Source organism: Dendrobium catenatum, unplaced genomic scaffold (genome assembly GCF_001605985.2).
Source record: "Dendrobium catenatum unplaced genomic scaffold, ASM160598v2 fragScaff_scaffold_124, whole genome shotgun sequence".
Lineage (NCBI taxonomy): Eukaryota > Viridiplantae > Streptophyta > Magnoliopsida > Asparagales > Orchidaceae > Dendrobium > Dendrobium catenatum.
Window position 1 is genome coordinate 449,101 of NW_021318586.1, and position 15,998 is coordinate 465,098.

General features: G+C 33.5%; 1 protein-coding gene across 7 annotated transcripts in view; it reads right to left on the reverse strand.

Moving 5' to 3' along the window:
• The window catches only part of LOC110098592 (TOM1-like protein 5), a 60,421-nt gene that overhangs the window by 14,544 nt on the left and 29,879 nt on the right, over nucleotides 1–15,998 (reverse strand). For all 7 annotated transcript variants that reach the window (XM_020825456.2, XM_020825453.2, XM_020825455.2 and 4 more), the window contains one exon: nucleotides 2,817–2,902. In XM_020825456.2, the coding sequence (XP_020681115.1) occupies nucleotides 2,817–2,902 (86 nt within the window). The remainder of the gene's footprint in view (nucleotides 1–2,816; nucleotides 2,903–15,998) is intronic.

Consider the following 15,998-nt stretch of genomic DNA (forward strand, 5'->3'; position numbering starts at 1 on the left):
GCGTATTTGGATTTTGGTTGCAGATAAATAATACATTAAGTGTTGTACAAAAATAGGGAAATATAAAAAGCATTTCTCCAAACCATAATGGGTAAGCTCCTCAAGGAACCTTATTTTGAAAGTTGAAACTACTGTAAACCACTACAATCATAAAAAGTATTCCAAACCTTTGAATACAATTATGAATCCTCAATTTGTGATAATGAATAGCACCTAAAACTTCACCCAAAAACAGGTACATGAAAAGTATACAAAACGAAATGAAATAACAATAAAACTACAAACTAAAATTCCTTCCAAAGGTTCATCTTTGTAATTGATCTAGTGATGGGCCTTCAAGGAACTTCATTTGATTGTCCTACATCAGTAAGTGAAAAAAACAAGAAATTTTTTGGCATTTTAAATTTTCTCTTATTGTTGGGTTAAAATGGGTCCAACAGGAGGGCTAACGAGATGGGTCATATGGGTTGGGTTATATTAATAAGATTGGGAGAAAATTCAATGAGGTTGATTTGTGTTTAATTGGTAGAACTTGCTTTTAAGAAATAGGTGATATTATCTGAGGATTGGAGAAGCTAACTAGGTTTTTTTACTATCAGAGAAAATTATGGAGAAAAAAATGCAATGGGGTAAAGATGAAAGCTTGAATTGGAGACTTTGGAATTGAATCTTAAAGCAGGTGACTTAAAATTTTTATTAAATAGATGTTTGGATATTTTGTTGGATGAATTCTAAATATGGATGGAATGTTTTATTGATACGATAAGAACAAAGAACATGGTTACAACTAATTTTCAAATTAATCTAACTTTTTATTAAAAATCAATTTTGAAATTTCACCTTTTAAAAACTTTCTAAGCATTTCAAATTCAAGATTTAAAATTTGTTAACTTTTCAAAATATTGTTTTACATTTTTTACTTGCTTTCTTTATTTTTGAACTTGTTATAGAAAAACGTATGAAGAGGTGGAAGATTGTAGTGGAAGTAGCAGGTGACTACTGGAGGTGAAGGAAAAAGCCTTTGGCTGCACAAATGATGAGAAAACAACAAACTGTAAAATAAGTATTATTAAAAAAAAAAAAGATAAATTGAAACACTAAACTAGTAGATTTTTCATAATTTAGATGTGGGCTCCGAAAATTCGACCCCGGCCTCCACTCGCTTTTCTTATTCGGCGAGGGAGTTTTAACAAACTAAGTTCCGGGGTAAATTTTGGAAGGCAGATGGGTTGTAGATAAGACACTACCAAGAGATTTCGCATGGTTAACATTAGACTAGAAAATTGGAACGTTGTGAGAAAATATTTAAGAGTTCATTTTGAGGGTGTATGGAGTGACAAGATAAATTAGATTGAGCATCATGCAACGTTGTGATCTCTTGAAACCCAAAAATAAAAGAACCTCATAATTAAGAGGAGATGGGAGGAATTGTCTTGAGAGGATGACCAAGAAATGTCATTTTATTTCATGATCAATCTTCTTCAATTTTAACCTAACGCCAACTATTTCAAATGGTAGACATAATTTGTTATCATTAAAAACAATGACAAGCTTGATCATAATAAAAAAAAAATAACTATTTTACACATGCTAAGAAACAAATTGATAAATGACAATGATTACAAAACAAATTAAATAAAATTAAAAAACTAAGCAAATTGATATAAAAATATTCAATACTGATAACTAGAAATGTGATGGTATGGAAAGATGATAGTTAAGTACTAAAGACAGAAATAGGTACGATATCTCACAAACCAACAGTGACAAGTTTAGAAGTTACTTCTGCAATGTAGAATCAAATTAAACAAAGCAGACCAGTGATAAAGAACTTCTAAATCCAAACTAAGATAATTCAAATTATGATCATCCTCACTCTTTTTTTTAAATTATGATCATCCTCATGATGATGGTATTGAAGATAGATTAGAAAAGGTAAATGGGATTGATAGGATTAACATAATATTTTAAAGATAAATTGCAAGGCCTGCCAAAATTTAGTCTAGACTCCTGCCAATGATATGGCAACAAATGACTGAAGAGCTTCTGGAAAGAATTTGTCTGATGACGTCCATATCATGACAGAAAACTTATATTTTAGTTAAGAAAGGTCAATAAAATCAGACCTTTTTAGGAACATGTTTTTGTTTCTTTTTAATTTAATATAAAGGCCCGAGACACACCACAATCAAGCAGTAACACAATGCTACGATCCAAACATCAGAAATAAAAATTTGAACAGAAAATCATGCAAGTATATAATTAGGTGTCATTAATTAATTATGTTCTATTGGTACTTGAAAGTTTTAAAGATGAGTCAACTAAACAACATAAGAAGAAAACTATGAGAATGAAAATTCAATTCAGTATGTAATCTACCTTTTGCAGCTTTTAATATATTTGGCTATAACAACATGCTTTCAGCTTCAACTTTCAGGCGATGAGAATTTCTATTTTCATATTGGATAACTATTTATTATTTCTATATAGAGAAGATGAAGCCGTCAGATATTACTAACTACAATTACTTTTCACTAATTAACAATAGAGACTATTTAATATCATCAAAATGCATCACATATCAATCCAGCAACATGCATTCTGCAAAGAGAATGCATTTTGGAGCTCAATTTACTGCTCTAACAGCTCTAACTTGTCATATTCAATAAGATTAAAAAAAAAAAAAAAAAAATTCCTCTCTCCACTGAAATATTTGGTAAATCTGTAAGATAAAGTTAGCTAATGACCACATCATGTAGCACTAGACAAATTCTGAGAAGGATGCAATTACAAGAAAAATAACCGAAGCTTCTTACTGGCAGGTCATCACAAGATGCATGACTCTCTGCTTCTGAAAAGAACACTGTTCAACGAGATCCAGAATGAACTCACCAGCTGCCCCCTGTAAATCTTAAAGCTACTTAAAATCAGGTTTAAGCAAAATGGCGTCATAGTTAAGAAAGCCACTTGAATAAGTAAAATCATCTTTAAAAAAATGTCTTGATGCAAATAATGCAAACTACAAAATGATAGAAAATCTATCAAATTCCTCCTCAATAAAAATGAAAAGGAAGAATTTTATTACAACTGACATCATCCCAATAAAAATCACTCATAATAGAAAAGTCGGCACATAAATTAGCTAACTTATTACAACTTATATTAGGAAAAAGAAATAAAAAATCATTGAAATATTTTAAAAAATACAACTCTTTCATCCACAGATCTTCATCATCCGAATTCACTTTTCTCATAGAATCTTGAAGTAACTTGATAATATTAAAGTTGTCACCTTCAATTATAATCCCTTTGGTTTCAAACATCCATCCTTGCATCATCTTCTTCAATGATCGAACAGCCAACATTTCTGACTGAGTTATATCCCAATGCAAGCAACTGAAACCAAACGCCAACAAGAATCTTCCTTTATGATCTCTAAATACTCCTCCAATTTCTACTTTATAAGATCTTAACAAAGATGCATCAATGTTAACTTTAATCCATTCAGGAGGAGGGTGCCAATAATTATTATACAGCTGTGAGGGCTGATTAACACCACGGTGTCCCAAAATGGAATTGATTTGAGGTGAAATAGCATAACTAATTAAATTAGTAGCTATTCCAGCCAAAGTATCTTCATTTCCCCCATGCTTAACTTTATTTCTACTTTTCCATGAAAAAAAAACAACTATACCATATATATTAATAAAATAAGAATTATTACTAGCTAATCTTTCCAAACCCACAACATTCAGCAAAGGATAGGAAAACAGGGATCCGAAATCCCCATTTATTAAGATACTCAATAACTTGAATAAGCTTCAAGCATTTTACTGCTATATGCTCCAAAGTCTCAATTGATTGGCATCCACTAGGACAAACATTAGTATCAAGTAATCTTCTATACATAAGAAAATCATTAGATAGAATTGCATTTCAAAATAAGCGCCACCAAAATACCTCCACACGTGATTTGAGCTTCAGTTTCTTTATCCATTTCCAATAATTGTCATCCACATCTTCTTTCAACGAAGCCTCAAAAGCCAAAGCAATAATTGATTTCTCAGACATCTGCCTTTTAAGTTCCAATTGATCGGATATTAATTCCGGACAAATCAGATTTTGTTGAATAAGCTTAACCAACTGTTCGCCAAATAATTTCTACAACTCTATCTCGTTCCATTCACCATCAGCTAATAATTTATCAACAGTGATGTCAATATCTTTAAAATCTACAGCAAACGTAGACCATCGATCGATGCTTCTATCAAGAATCCATACATCCTTTAATATATTAATAGATACACATGTAGAAACTTTCCATCTCACAATTGGTTGAAGATATTTAGCTCCATTCATAATAATTTTCTACGTAGACGAACATCCTCTCTTAAGCTTAGAATTTCAAACCTCTCCCCAATATTTAGCAATCAGGTTTCTATTAAGTAGTGAATCAGGTTTGTCAATAAAATTCCAAGGTAGTCTTGCTCGTAAAGGTCCCACTTTACCTTCAGCTGACTAAAGACCACGACCTCCCTGCTTTTTGTATTACAGAGCACATCATAAGCTACATAATGAAGTCCTTGTTTGCCATTTTTCTTATGCCAAATAAAATTCCTGCATATTTTATCTAAATCATTCAATAATCCAATAGGAACTAATGAATTAGTAGATAGAAAAACTGGAAGAGAAAGAAACACAATCTTAACAAGAACAAATCTACCGTCTAAGGAGATAAATCTATTTCCCCAAGCATTCATTCTATTCAAAGCCTTTCCATCATATTCTGAAAATATGAAACAATAAATCTTCTCAATGCAATCTTCAAATCAATAAAATTCATTTCATTTACTGCTTTGAAGTCCACAATATGTGAAATATGTTTTTCTACTTTCTTTTAACAGATTTATCAAATAAAATAAAGGATTTATCTTCATTCACCTTTTGTCCAGAGCATCTGCAAAAATCATCCACAATGTTCTTCACCTTATTCACACTTTTTGTATTTACTTCAGAAAAAATAAGAATATCATCTACATATAAGTTTTAACAAATGAGATATCATTTGTGCATTTGGAGAAATTTTAATTCAATCTTACTACTTATTTCTAGAAAAGCATTTGATAGCAATTGCGAACACATAATAAATAAGGAGACAAGGGACATCCATGTCTAAATCCGCTCCTTGCTTCAATCCAATTGGATTTACTACCATTAACCAAGATAGAAAATCTTGGATCCACGAGACACTCCATTATAAAGTTTGAAAATTTGATTGGAAACCCAAAATACTCCAAAACTTGTCTTAATGTAGACCACTCCATACTATCATAAGCTTGTTCCATATCAATTTTGACAGTCAAGAAGCCTTTATTAGACTTTAAAAATTATCTTGTATTGGACAAAAAATTTTATTTTAAGCTTGAATGATCCAATATGATTGTTATTTTTGTGCTAAAGTAACTCATGAATGATATAGAGAGCCGAAAAAAAAAAAGAAACTTCATATGGTTTATAATTATATTGAGAAGGCATATCATCAAATACCACGAGAATTAATTTGGTGGGCTTTAAGTAAAAAAAATGTAATTCAAAGGTATGTTAATGTTGATTTGATACCAATTCCGGGTTTGATTCGACAATGCACGGTAAAAGTGAAAATCAAGGTCGCAAAGTTGCACGAAAGCCACCCTAAATGCTTCGACGTAAAATCAAAATCATCAAAATAGTGTCTGATGTTGAAATGGACAATGGCCACGGGCTCGGAATAACTAAAAAGCTAAGATTGATACCATATAGGCCAAGATTTTTATCAATGAAGAATGAAAATTTACACACTCAAACCAAGGTCAAGTTGGCATGTGCGAATGATGAGGATTTGGTGAACGAATCAATGTGCAATTAATGTAAATAAATTATAGTTATAATGTAAAATTATATATATAATGATTAAAAAATAAAAAATGCAAGAAAAGTATAGTTGTCCTTTGATAGTTTTTTGGAAAAGTTGAAAAAGACAAAAAAAGAAAAAGTAAAAAAAAAGTAAAGCAAAGAGTGAACAAAACCCTAAATCTACCAAACCCCTTTTCCCTCATTCCACTCAACATCCCACTCACACATCTCCCCAACCCAATCAACACTCACGCACCTCACAAGCCCCAACCCTCACACGACCCCCCTTTCTCCTCTCAATCTCCCTCGCACGTACGCCCTCAAGTGACCCACGGGCCATGCCTGACCATGCTCAGCCAACGCACATTGCCAACCCAATTGATGAACTGCACATGTCGCTTGCCTTAGCCGCCTCACTCTCTATCCTCCCCCTCCTTTTCCTCTTTCTTTTTGCTCTCCTCCTTTCTTCATTTTCTTCTTTCGCTCTCCTTATTTCTTCTTCTTCTCCCTCCAACACCTCACTACCTTCCTCTCAAACTCTATGCTCTTTAAAATTTGAGAGAAAACATAATATTCTCTCTCTAGCTTGCTCTATCACCTAGCCCTATCTTCCTCACTTGAAAGAGAGGTAGACCCCTCCTCTCTTTAGAATGAGAGAACACTCACTTCATCTCCCTTTCTTTCTCTAGAAAGACAGAAAAGTCCCCTTATCCTCTCATTTTCTATCTCAAAAAAGAAAACGAGAAAAAAAAAAGATAAGTAAATAAAATTTCGTATGTTGCCTCGCCTCACCATTTTGCCAATATCAACCTCGTTGTCCAACATCTGAATGTAACAATCTAGTAACCCTAATAATTCTAAAACCTCGAAAACTAGCACATTTAGCACGACGAGTGGAACCAATGTGTGCTTTCTTAGCCAACGGGCAAACTTGTAACCGACACTCACGATGCGATGGGTGGCTCTCAAGCATGCTTTTGTTAGCACGGCGAGGTAAAAATTAAATACCCTTGACCGTCTTTCTTGACAGGTAGCAAACCGGTAAGACTTGTAAGAAGATGCCCGAAAAAACATACATTGCCTTTCCTGGCTGGTGAGATTGAAAGCTACAGACACAGCACACGATACATACCATGCATGTCTTTCTTGGTGTGGAATGACAAACCAACATACCCAATGAAGCCCTGTATATAGGGAAGATAATGAGATGCTACCAAAATTTTAACTAACATGGGACCAAAATATAACTAAAAAAGAATTTTGAAATATAAAGTTGATAAAAATATATATACAAATATAATAAAATTAACAAAAAAAAAAAAGATATTAAATTTGCAAAGATTGAACTGAAATAAAACTTACGCGCAAATGCAACATGAAACAAGCAAATATGCTATGCAAATGCAATGAAAATTAAAAATAATTTTTAAATATATTGAAATATGTGCAAGTACAATGTGTGAATGCATAAAAAAGCATGCTAATATGGACAAGGCATGCAAACACACTATATAAGTGCACTAAAAAGCATGCAAGTGCATCGAGCAAATATAATGAAAAGTAGCACATCTTTTAAAAATAAGTTTAAAATAAACAGCATGTGCTCTAACTGATATAATAAAAAACCTAAGTATGAGATTCGAGAATGCTGCTCTTGTTAAATTTCAAGTTAAATCCTCCTCCTTGAAAGGACTAGAGTTAACACAACATGGATTAATAAGCGACACATGATTGTTTGCTCAAGAAAAATGATGTTTCTTTATGACCCCTGCTTTTCAGACGTAGGATTTCATTCTCCTAAGGCAAATTGAGTTTTAGTTAATAAGATTTCCTATGATGATTGTATGAGCGCAAGCCCTCATAGTTGATTATACCTCCTACTTCGTAAGAGAGAACTCTCGATTAAGGATTAATTAGTTTAAAAATATTTTAGTTTTGTTTATGGGGAATGGAGGTAGACCCGAGCAAGATCACATGGTTTTTTCATCCCGAGAATAGCAAAAATTTTTAGTCTACCAACACTAACAATCGTTCATCGTAGTGTCCAAGGGATCTGATTAACTATCATGGGTTGTCTCTTCTCAGGGATCCCAAGTAAACTAAAATGTTTAGATTAAGTGGTTTTATTGTGGTTTGGGATTTATATTTATTAGATTACTCATTAATTTATTTAGTTTGAGGCTTGTGGATTCGTTCAAAAGTTATCAAGTAGTTTGGTTTAATTTAGGGCTTACTTAGGAGTTGCATATATGTTTAATTCAAATCGGGGCTTACGAATTCCATTAGAAGTTGCCCGGATGTTTAGATTGAATTTGTTTTGGGGCTTACGGCTCCACTTAGGAGTTGTCCAAAGATTTTGATTTAGGTCATGGCTTACAACTCCACTTCGAAGTTGCCCATTCTTTGGACGAGACTAACGGCTCCACTTAGAAGTCGCTCGAATTTTTTATTTCGATCGGAACTTACGGCTCCATTTACAAATTGTTAGGAGACTTAGATTTAAGTCGGGGCTTACGGCTCCATTTAGGAGTTTCCCGGGACGTCGGGGCTTACGACTTTGTTTAGAAGTTGCCCGAAAGAATTGATTTAAAACATAGCTTACTGCTTCCCTTGGAAGTAGCCTGTAGTATAAGTTATGGATAGATCTTACAGCTTCCACCGGAAGTGGTATGTAGTGTTAACTTGGGATAGGTCTTACGACTTCCCTTGGAAGTTGCTTGTAGGTTTTAATTTGGGGTAGGTCATACGACTTCACTTGGAAGTTTCTTGTAGTTTTAATTTAAGGTTTTTTACTTCCCTTGTAGGCTCTTCCAATGAATTAGTTTGAATAGAATTTACTACTTCAATTAGAAGTTACCTATTAGGTTTGGCTTAGGGTGGCTTTCACAGTAGATACATAGCTTTATACTTTTCTACTAACTCAACACTACTATTTTTTTCTTCAAAGTTGTTCGGATCAAGGTACGTCATCTTATGTCTATCTCAATTTTCAAAAAGACAAATTTATTCAAAAAAAATCGATTAAAATTCTATTTTCATTACCAAAAAAAGATGATAACTTTGCACTGGTAAAACTTTCACCGCATAACTTTTTATATGTTATAGCGATTGAGATTATGAATATTCTGAAAATTTTTATACCGGGTGTTTTGAAAAATTGGGCAATTTTTATTGAATAGAATATAATTTGAACTTTGAAAAATAATGTTATATGATCAAAGTCTTAAAACAATGTTTTATAATACTTGATAATTTGATTATATTCTGAAACTATGAAATTTTACTCAATAAGAATTTTTGTTGCCTACAATTATAGAAAACTGGGAAATTCTAATATGAGCTCAATTACGCTTAAATTGCTAGAATGTGATGAAATATGTTTTTATGTGATTAAATTATGTGTAACTGAGAGGTTCTAGAAAGAGTTGATATAAAAGAAGCAAGATATTCTTGTGCATATACGGTATATTCTAGTGGTTAAAAAGTCATGTTATGATTGAAATGCCACATTCTAATGGCAAAATGTCATGTTCTGATGTCAAAATATTATGTTTTGGTGTCTGCGAGCATGATATGGTGCTATAAGCACAAAAAAAGTCATGAGGGATCAAAATTCTTTGAGATTTTGTTTAGGCTCGAAAAAATCTATGATATGAACTGTCCTGTAATATGAATTTTAATTTAATTAAATGTTCAATATTATTATTAAAAAATTTAGATAACTTTTATGCTCTTATTACTTTGCTCAACATAATGATTTATTATACTGCATTTAACTATTCCAGAAATGTTTAATAAAAGAAATTATGTTTATAAATGTTGCTTAAGACCCCCAAAGAGGCATGACCAAAAAGATAGAAACTGGCTTGGCACTCTTAAGTGTCAGGCAAATATTTGATGGTTTCCTTTCATATACTATGAACTATAAATTGCTTCCTAACTTTTCATTATTTTGTAGGTTTTGAGTCTTTTATATATTAAAATGAAATTAATAGACTTAAAAAGTTGTTTGGACATGAAGGGTATAATTACAGGAGTTGTGAACCAAAAGAACGAACCTCCTAGGTGAAGCCTTGGATGCACCAGAAGCCCAAACCTAAAGACTCCCAGGTCGAGTCTATAATTGTTACTAAGTTGTATAAAGAAAGCAACTCAGCTACCATTTTTACTAAATTCCCTAAATTGTAATAATTGGACTGGACTTTATTTTTTGTGATTGATTTACATATATAATAAACTTGTTCATTAGGAATGCTTATTTTTTCCTATTTTCATCACTTGTTTTTAGTGAGAGTGGCTTGGACTTATTATGTGGTAAGCTCTTAGGACAAAACAAAATTTTCGACTAATTAACATGTATGCAATCTAAAATCAATCATAGGATAACCAATTTTCCAAATAAACATTTGCATAACTCACTTTAATGAGCCAAGTTTTCAAAACAAAATAAGCATGCATGGCTAATGTGTTTCATGTACACATTAAGGGTTAGATAACAAATAAATCTACATTTAGTTAATCAGTATTTGCATACCCACATGGTAAAGCATCTCAGCTCAAAAGCTAAGTTGTAAGTCTTCTCTTTTAAATCAAAACAGTCATCCATATCATTCATATGTATTCATATGTACTGAGACCGGATGCCATGGTTTTAAAAGTGTTTAATTGTATTAGCTAACAGCCCTTTCCAGGGAGGGTTGTAAGTTCATAGGTCGGGCTGATTTAGCCTCGGGTGAGGTATAAGTTTGTAAAACTCAGAATTGCGTCAAATTTGGCTTGACGAGACTTGATTGATTTCTATTTGGACCGATTTAGGGTCAATTCGATCGATTTAATTTTAATTTGGTAAAATTGAATTTAATTTGATTAAATTGAGGTCCAATTTGGGTAAATTGACACTTGATGATGATCAATTAAGTCGATTGAGAACGATCGAGCCCAGTCTGGCTCGAATTGTCTCGATATTGGATGAATTGGGCTCGAAGCAAAAATATACGTCAACATTAGTATATATATAATATGATCATTTGAGCTTGCTATAATATTAATGAATGACTTGGAGAATGAAATTTGATAAATGTGACTATAATCTGATCATATAAATAAATACTTTGATGAACGGTAGAATGAATAATTTTCACCACTAGCAAACTAATAATTAGTCTCAATAAGGTATTTAGGAAGGCCTGTGTTTTTTTCAGCTATCAACGCATTTTTCAAGTTAATCATTCAAATTTGATATAATTGTCATCAATGATGGTGTCATATAGACACTAACATTAACAAATAATTGACAATAGAGGAGAAATGAATAATGAGCAAGGTTATGCGGATTGAATTACTAGTTGAAATGATGATTATTTAGTTATTGGAAGATGTTTTGTTTATACTTTCATTTCATTATTTTTTAATAGATTTTGTTGAATTTCTCTTTAAAGTATTACTTTTTCTTAATATTTTGTTGTTATTTTTTTATAAGAATAGGAGGTAAGAAAATATATAATTTGAAATTATGACACTCAAAGTTGAAGTGCTAGGAGGTGCAAAAAAAGGGTTATGTTTACTTAATTGTATTATTAATTTACTTTTTATTTTAAATTATATTAAATCCAATGTTAACTAATATAGAGAGTAAGAAAAAAATATAATGAATGAAGAACATTTTAAAGATGTCAATGAGACTAAATCAGAGGAAGATAAAACTGTTGCATGAGATAACTCTTCTAAAGATGTTAAAAATGAGGAAAAGGCCACTTTGGATCCTGATACTCATGGTATATATAAAATTTTAAGTGCTTGCCTTGAATATCATTTCAAGCTTTAACTTTTCATTAATTTTTAAAATTGAGATTTGCCTTCTTTTTCTTATCAAGTGATTTTGTGGTATATGATGATATGCTAAGTAAATATATCAATGTTCTATCACATTTAAGAATTATTTGTAATTGTATGAGCTTTTTTACTATTATTATTATTATTATTTACACGTTGATCTGCCTTAAAGCTTATGCATCTCTTTGCTAAGAAAAAATGTCTTAGTTTTCGATATGACCTTTTTAAACCTTGCAATAAAAACTTTTATTTGAGAGGTGCTCACCCTCAAAACATCATAACAATGAAGCACCTTCTCAATAATTATTTGCATCACTTCCCTTTACAAGTTAAGAACAAATAGTGTTTCTATTTATAATATTTTTTTAATATTTGAAAATGTCAATCATCCCTATACACACTGTGATGTGAAACCACATGCGGTGAACATGAATTGCACGTTAAAGATTAATGAGAGTTTAACTTTGCAATGTTAACGATAAAATCTAGCTTTCTCAATTTGGATTCAAGAAACTTCGTGATAGATTATGTTAACGGCGGTGATTACATTTAAGAATTACATGAGTCTTACAAAATATAACCAAAATAAACTTGATAATGCAAATAGCTACGACTAAAGCCACACGTTTAAAATTTAGATCATTCACCTTGAGGTCCTTTCAGTGCTCTCGAAAATAGGGGCTAGCGGAGGAGGATTGTAAGTAAACTCAACGATGCCACTAATAGACAAGTAATCCCGAGAGGACTCGTCGCCGGGGAGGAAGCCGGATTTGGAATAGCGGTGGGCGGCCGTTAATGATCCAACGTCCATGCATTCTTGCCGGGAGTTGATGGAGCATACATAAAAATCAAATAAACTACTACATAAAATGATGAAAATAAAGGTCATGATCGTGGCCGTCGATCTCCGGTATCTCCTGATGGTACATGTGTCGCAATCTCTGACGATGTCCCCATCACACTGAATGCCAATTTATGCACCATCCATAGTAGAGATATTTGCATAACATTCTGATAAGACTTGAGCACCAAAAATCAACGAACAAATGGAAAAATTCAACAAAACCATCAGATTTTATTGATAAGAAAAGAGATGTGAACGAGCAAGATAAAATGATCCTCTTTCGAGAGGACATTCTCTTCAAAATTCTAGACGCTCCTAAAATCTCTCACAAAAACAATGAACAACAAACATTCACCAAACTCATCAATAACATGATCCTAAAACCATAGACTACTCTCCTTTAAATAGCCCTAGAATGCAATAACCTAAATAGAACCTTCCTAAACAATTTAAATATAATTTAGGAAACCTTCTCAAACAAATAAACATAATTTAGGAAACCTTCCTAAACAATTAAATATAATTTAGGAAATATTTCTGAATAAATATAACCTTCCTAATCAACATAAATATAATTTAGGAAATCTTTCTAATTAAATAGAATTCTCCTAATAAAATTCTCCCTCGTTAAATTCTTCCTAGCAAACAATAAACATATTTGGAACCTTCCTAATTTAAAACCTTACTGATAAAAAAGTTCTAAAACACCTCTCCCTTGATTACTCCTCTTTGCATAACAGCTCTCCTAAGCCTCACAAAGCTAGCCGAATTTCCTCTCTGGCTCCCCTCCTGCTTCCGCTCAGCCTTGCTAGTTCGGCTCTTGCTGGACTGGCCAGCTGGGTTGGTCCAGGCCTTCTCCCGCAACTGCGCCCTCTCCTGTTGCCGCCCCTCCTGTTATTGCTCTTGCTGCTAGTGGCTCTCCTTGTTGGCATATCACATTCACAATGATTCCTTAAGATACGACGACTCCTTTCTCAACTTTCACCCTCTATTAACGACATTTCCTTCCTTTCTTCATTTTGCAAGGATTTTCATATTTTTCTTCAAAGCATCATTTTGTTCACTTCGCCACTATTTTTCATTTAGTTTTCACTTTTCACATCTACTAATTCTTTCAACCTTAAGAAATTTCTTTCTTAGTTGAATCATTGTTCTAACATTTTTCCCATTCCACTCACATTTCTTCATTTTGTCACTTAGTAAGGATTTTCAATTTTTTTTTCTTCCGCTCATCTTTTTCTTCTATCCTTCACTATTTTTCCTTTTAATTTCCATGTTCCACATCAACTAATTCTTTGGCCCTTAAGGAGTTTCTTACAATTGGTTAATCCATCATTCTAACACTCATCTCATTCTTCCTGCATTCATGCTCTTCATTTTGTTCTGATTTTTTTTTTTAACTTCTTGTTTGTCAACAGCTTCTTCGGTTTCCTTTTAATATCCTGTTTTTTTTATTAACTCCTCCATCTCCTTATAAGCTAATCTTCTTTTTGCTTTCTAACTAACTTTTCCAGTCATTGCAAGTCAATAACCAGAACCTTGTAGTTGACAAATTAGACTACATAATCCAGAGGTTTGTCCGTTATATGATCAATGTTATGGTAAATACATGAATTTGAACTGAAGCAGCAATGGAAAATTTAGATTTAATTTGGGACAGTTTTCTTACTACTTTCTAAAGTAGCTTTTTAATACAAAATTTTTTTGAGCTATAAATTTTTGTGCTAGAGAGCAGCTTTAGAAAGCAGTAAAAAAACTGTCCCAAATGAAGCCCCAGTCTTTTGGCTATTGCAGAGTTGTTGCTCACATCTTTGTCTATTGCCCGACATTAAAGTACCAACCATGGTTATTGAAGACTCCTACCTGTTTGCCATATATTTCTCTTTCTTAGAAGATTTTGGGAATCATGAACAAGAATTTATGGTTTTACAATGTTTTTATCTGCTAAAATGCTATCTGTTCTCATTGATATATGTAACATATTTTAGTTGATTCGTGTATTGAAATCAATAATAGTGTTTTGGGCTCCGAAAATTCGGCCCCGACCTCCCTCGCCACGCACTTTTTTATTGTGCTTTTATTTGAGAGAGGGGAGTTTTAACGGATTAGTTCCGGGGTAAATTTTGGAAGGCAGATGGGTTTGTAGATAAGACACTACCCAGAGATTTCGCCCTCATTTTGCGAGGACTTTATGATCTGAGTTCTGGTTTCCTATAGGCGCAAGCCACTATAGTTAATTACCCCTCCCGATCACGAGAGAGAACTTTCGATTAAGGCTAGTCGTCGATCATATACGCAGAATATACGTGGTATCTGGCATATAGTAGCAGCATGAATTTGGGATTTGAAAATTGGAAATGGATTTGGAATTTGGGAGATTTCAGATGTTTGGAATTTGGGTTAGGAGATTTGATAAATTTGATATTTAAAACTGGAATTTTCACCCTCTGGAACTTAAAGCGGATGGCGGGGGAATGGATGATAGACCCGATCAAGATCCCATGGTTCCGTCGTCCCGAGCCATCATGGTCCCTGGTCTACTTAGTCAGAGGAGGTAGTCGACCCAACCTGACAGAAGGATCCTTGTCGGCAGCCATGGGTTGCTTCGTCCAAGGGGACCTTGTAGACCGGGGTTGAATGTTTGTCTAAGGGGACAAATTTGAATCTACCTTAGCTAACAGAGGGCTTTGTGCCCTATCGATCATATCCTATTGATTCATATCTCAAGGATTTGATGCCAATAAGGAGCGTAACAGCGCTGGCCATAACTGGTATTTCGTGATACCATTTGGAGCAAAACCACTCGGTTCAGAGGGCCCCGGATCATAACCGTTTATCCTGCGGTGCCATTTGGCGGCAAACCACCGGTTAGGGACACGTACCACGTCCTTATTAGCAGGAGATTGATTGAGAATGGATCATAGTGATATTTTCGACTAGGCATTTGGCTCTTTGTGAGCTGAAGTTATATTTGAATTTGTCCGCCTCGACAAACTGTTGCGGAGGGTGGATGGATTTTGCTTTAAGTGTTTGATAGTTGAATTTCAGATTTAAATATCTGGACATTTAGGATGGAATTTGGAAATTTTGGATTTTGGACTTTTGGGAGGCATTTAAAAATGCCTGAAATTAATCCCTCCGGTTGAGATAGACATTCAACACGGCCATCATCGGGGTGTTTGGGGTCATTTCCCTTTATTTGATTGGATCTTGTCGACTCTGTCTGGCTGTCGACAGAGGATCGGGTTTCGCAGGCTTTATGCCCTTATTAGTGAATTCATATTGTTGTAGGCCTTGAAGGCCGAATATGAATGCACAAAATAAATATTCCGGTCAACTTCGTAACCGCATATTTATTCAATATCTCGAACCCTGTCTACTCCTATTTCTCTATTTAGGAGGATCGGGTTTCGTAGGCTTCATGCCTTTT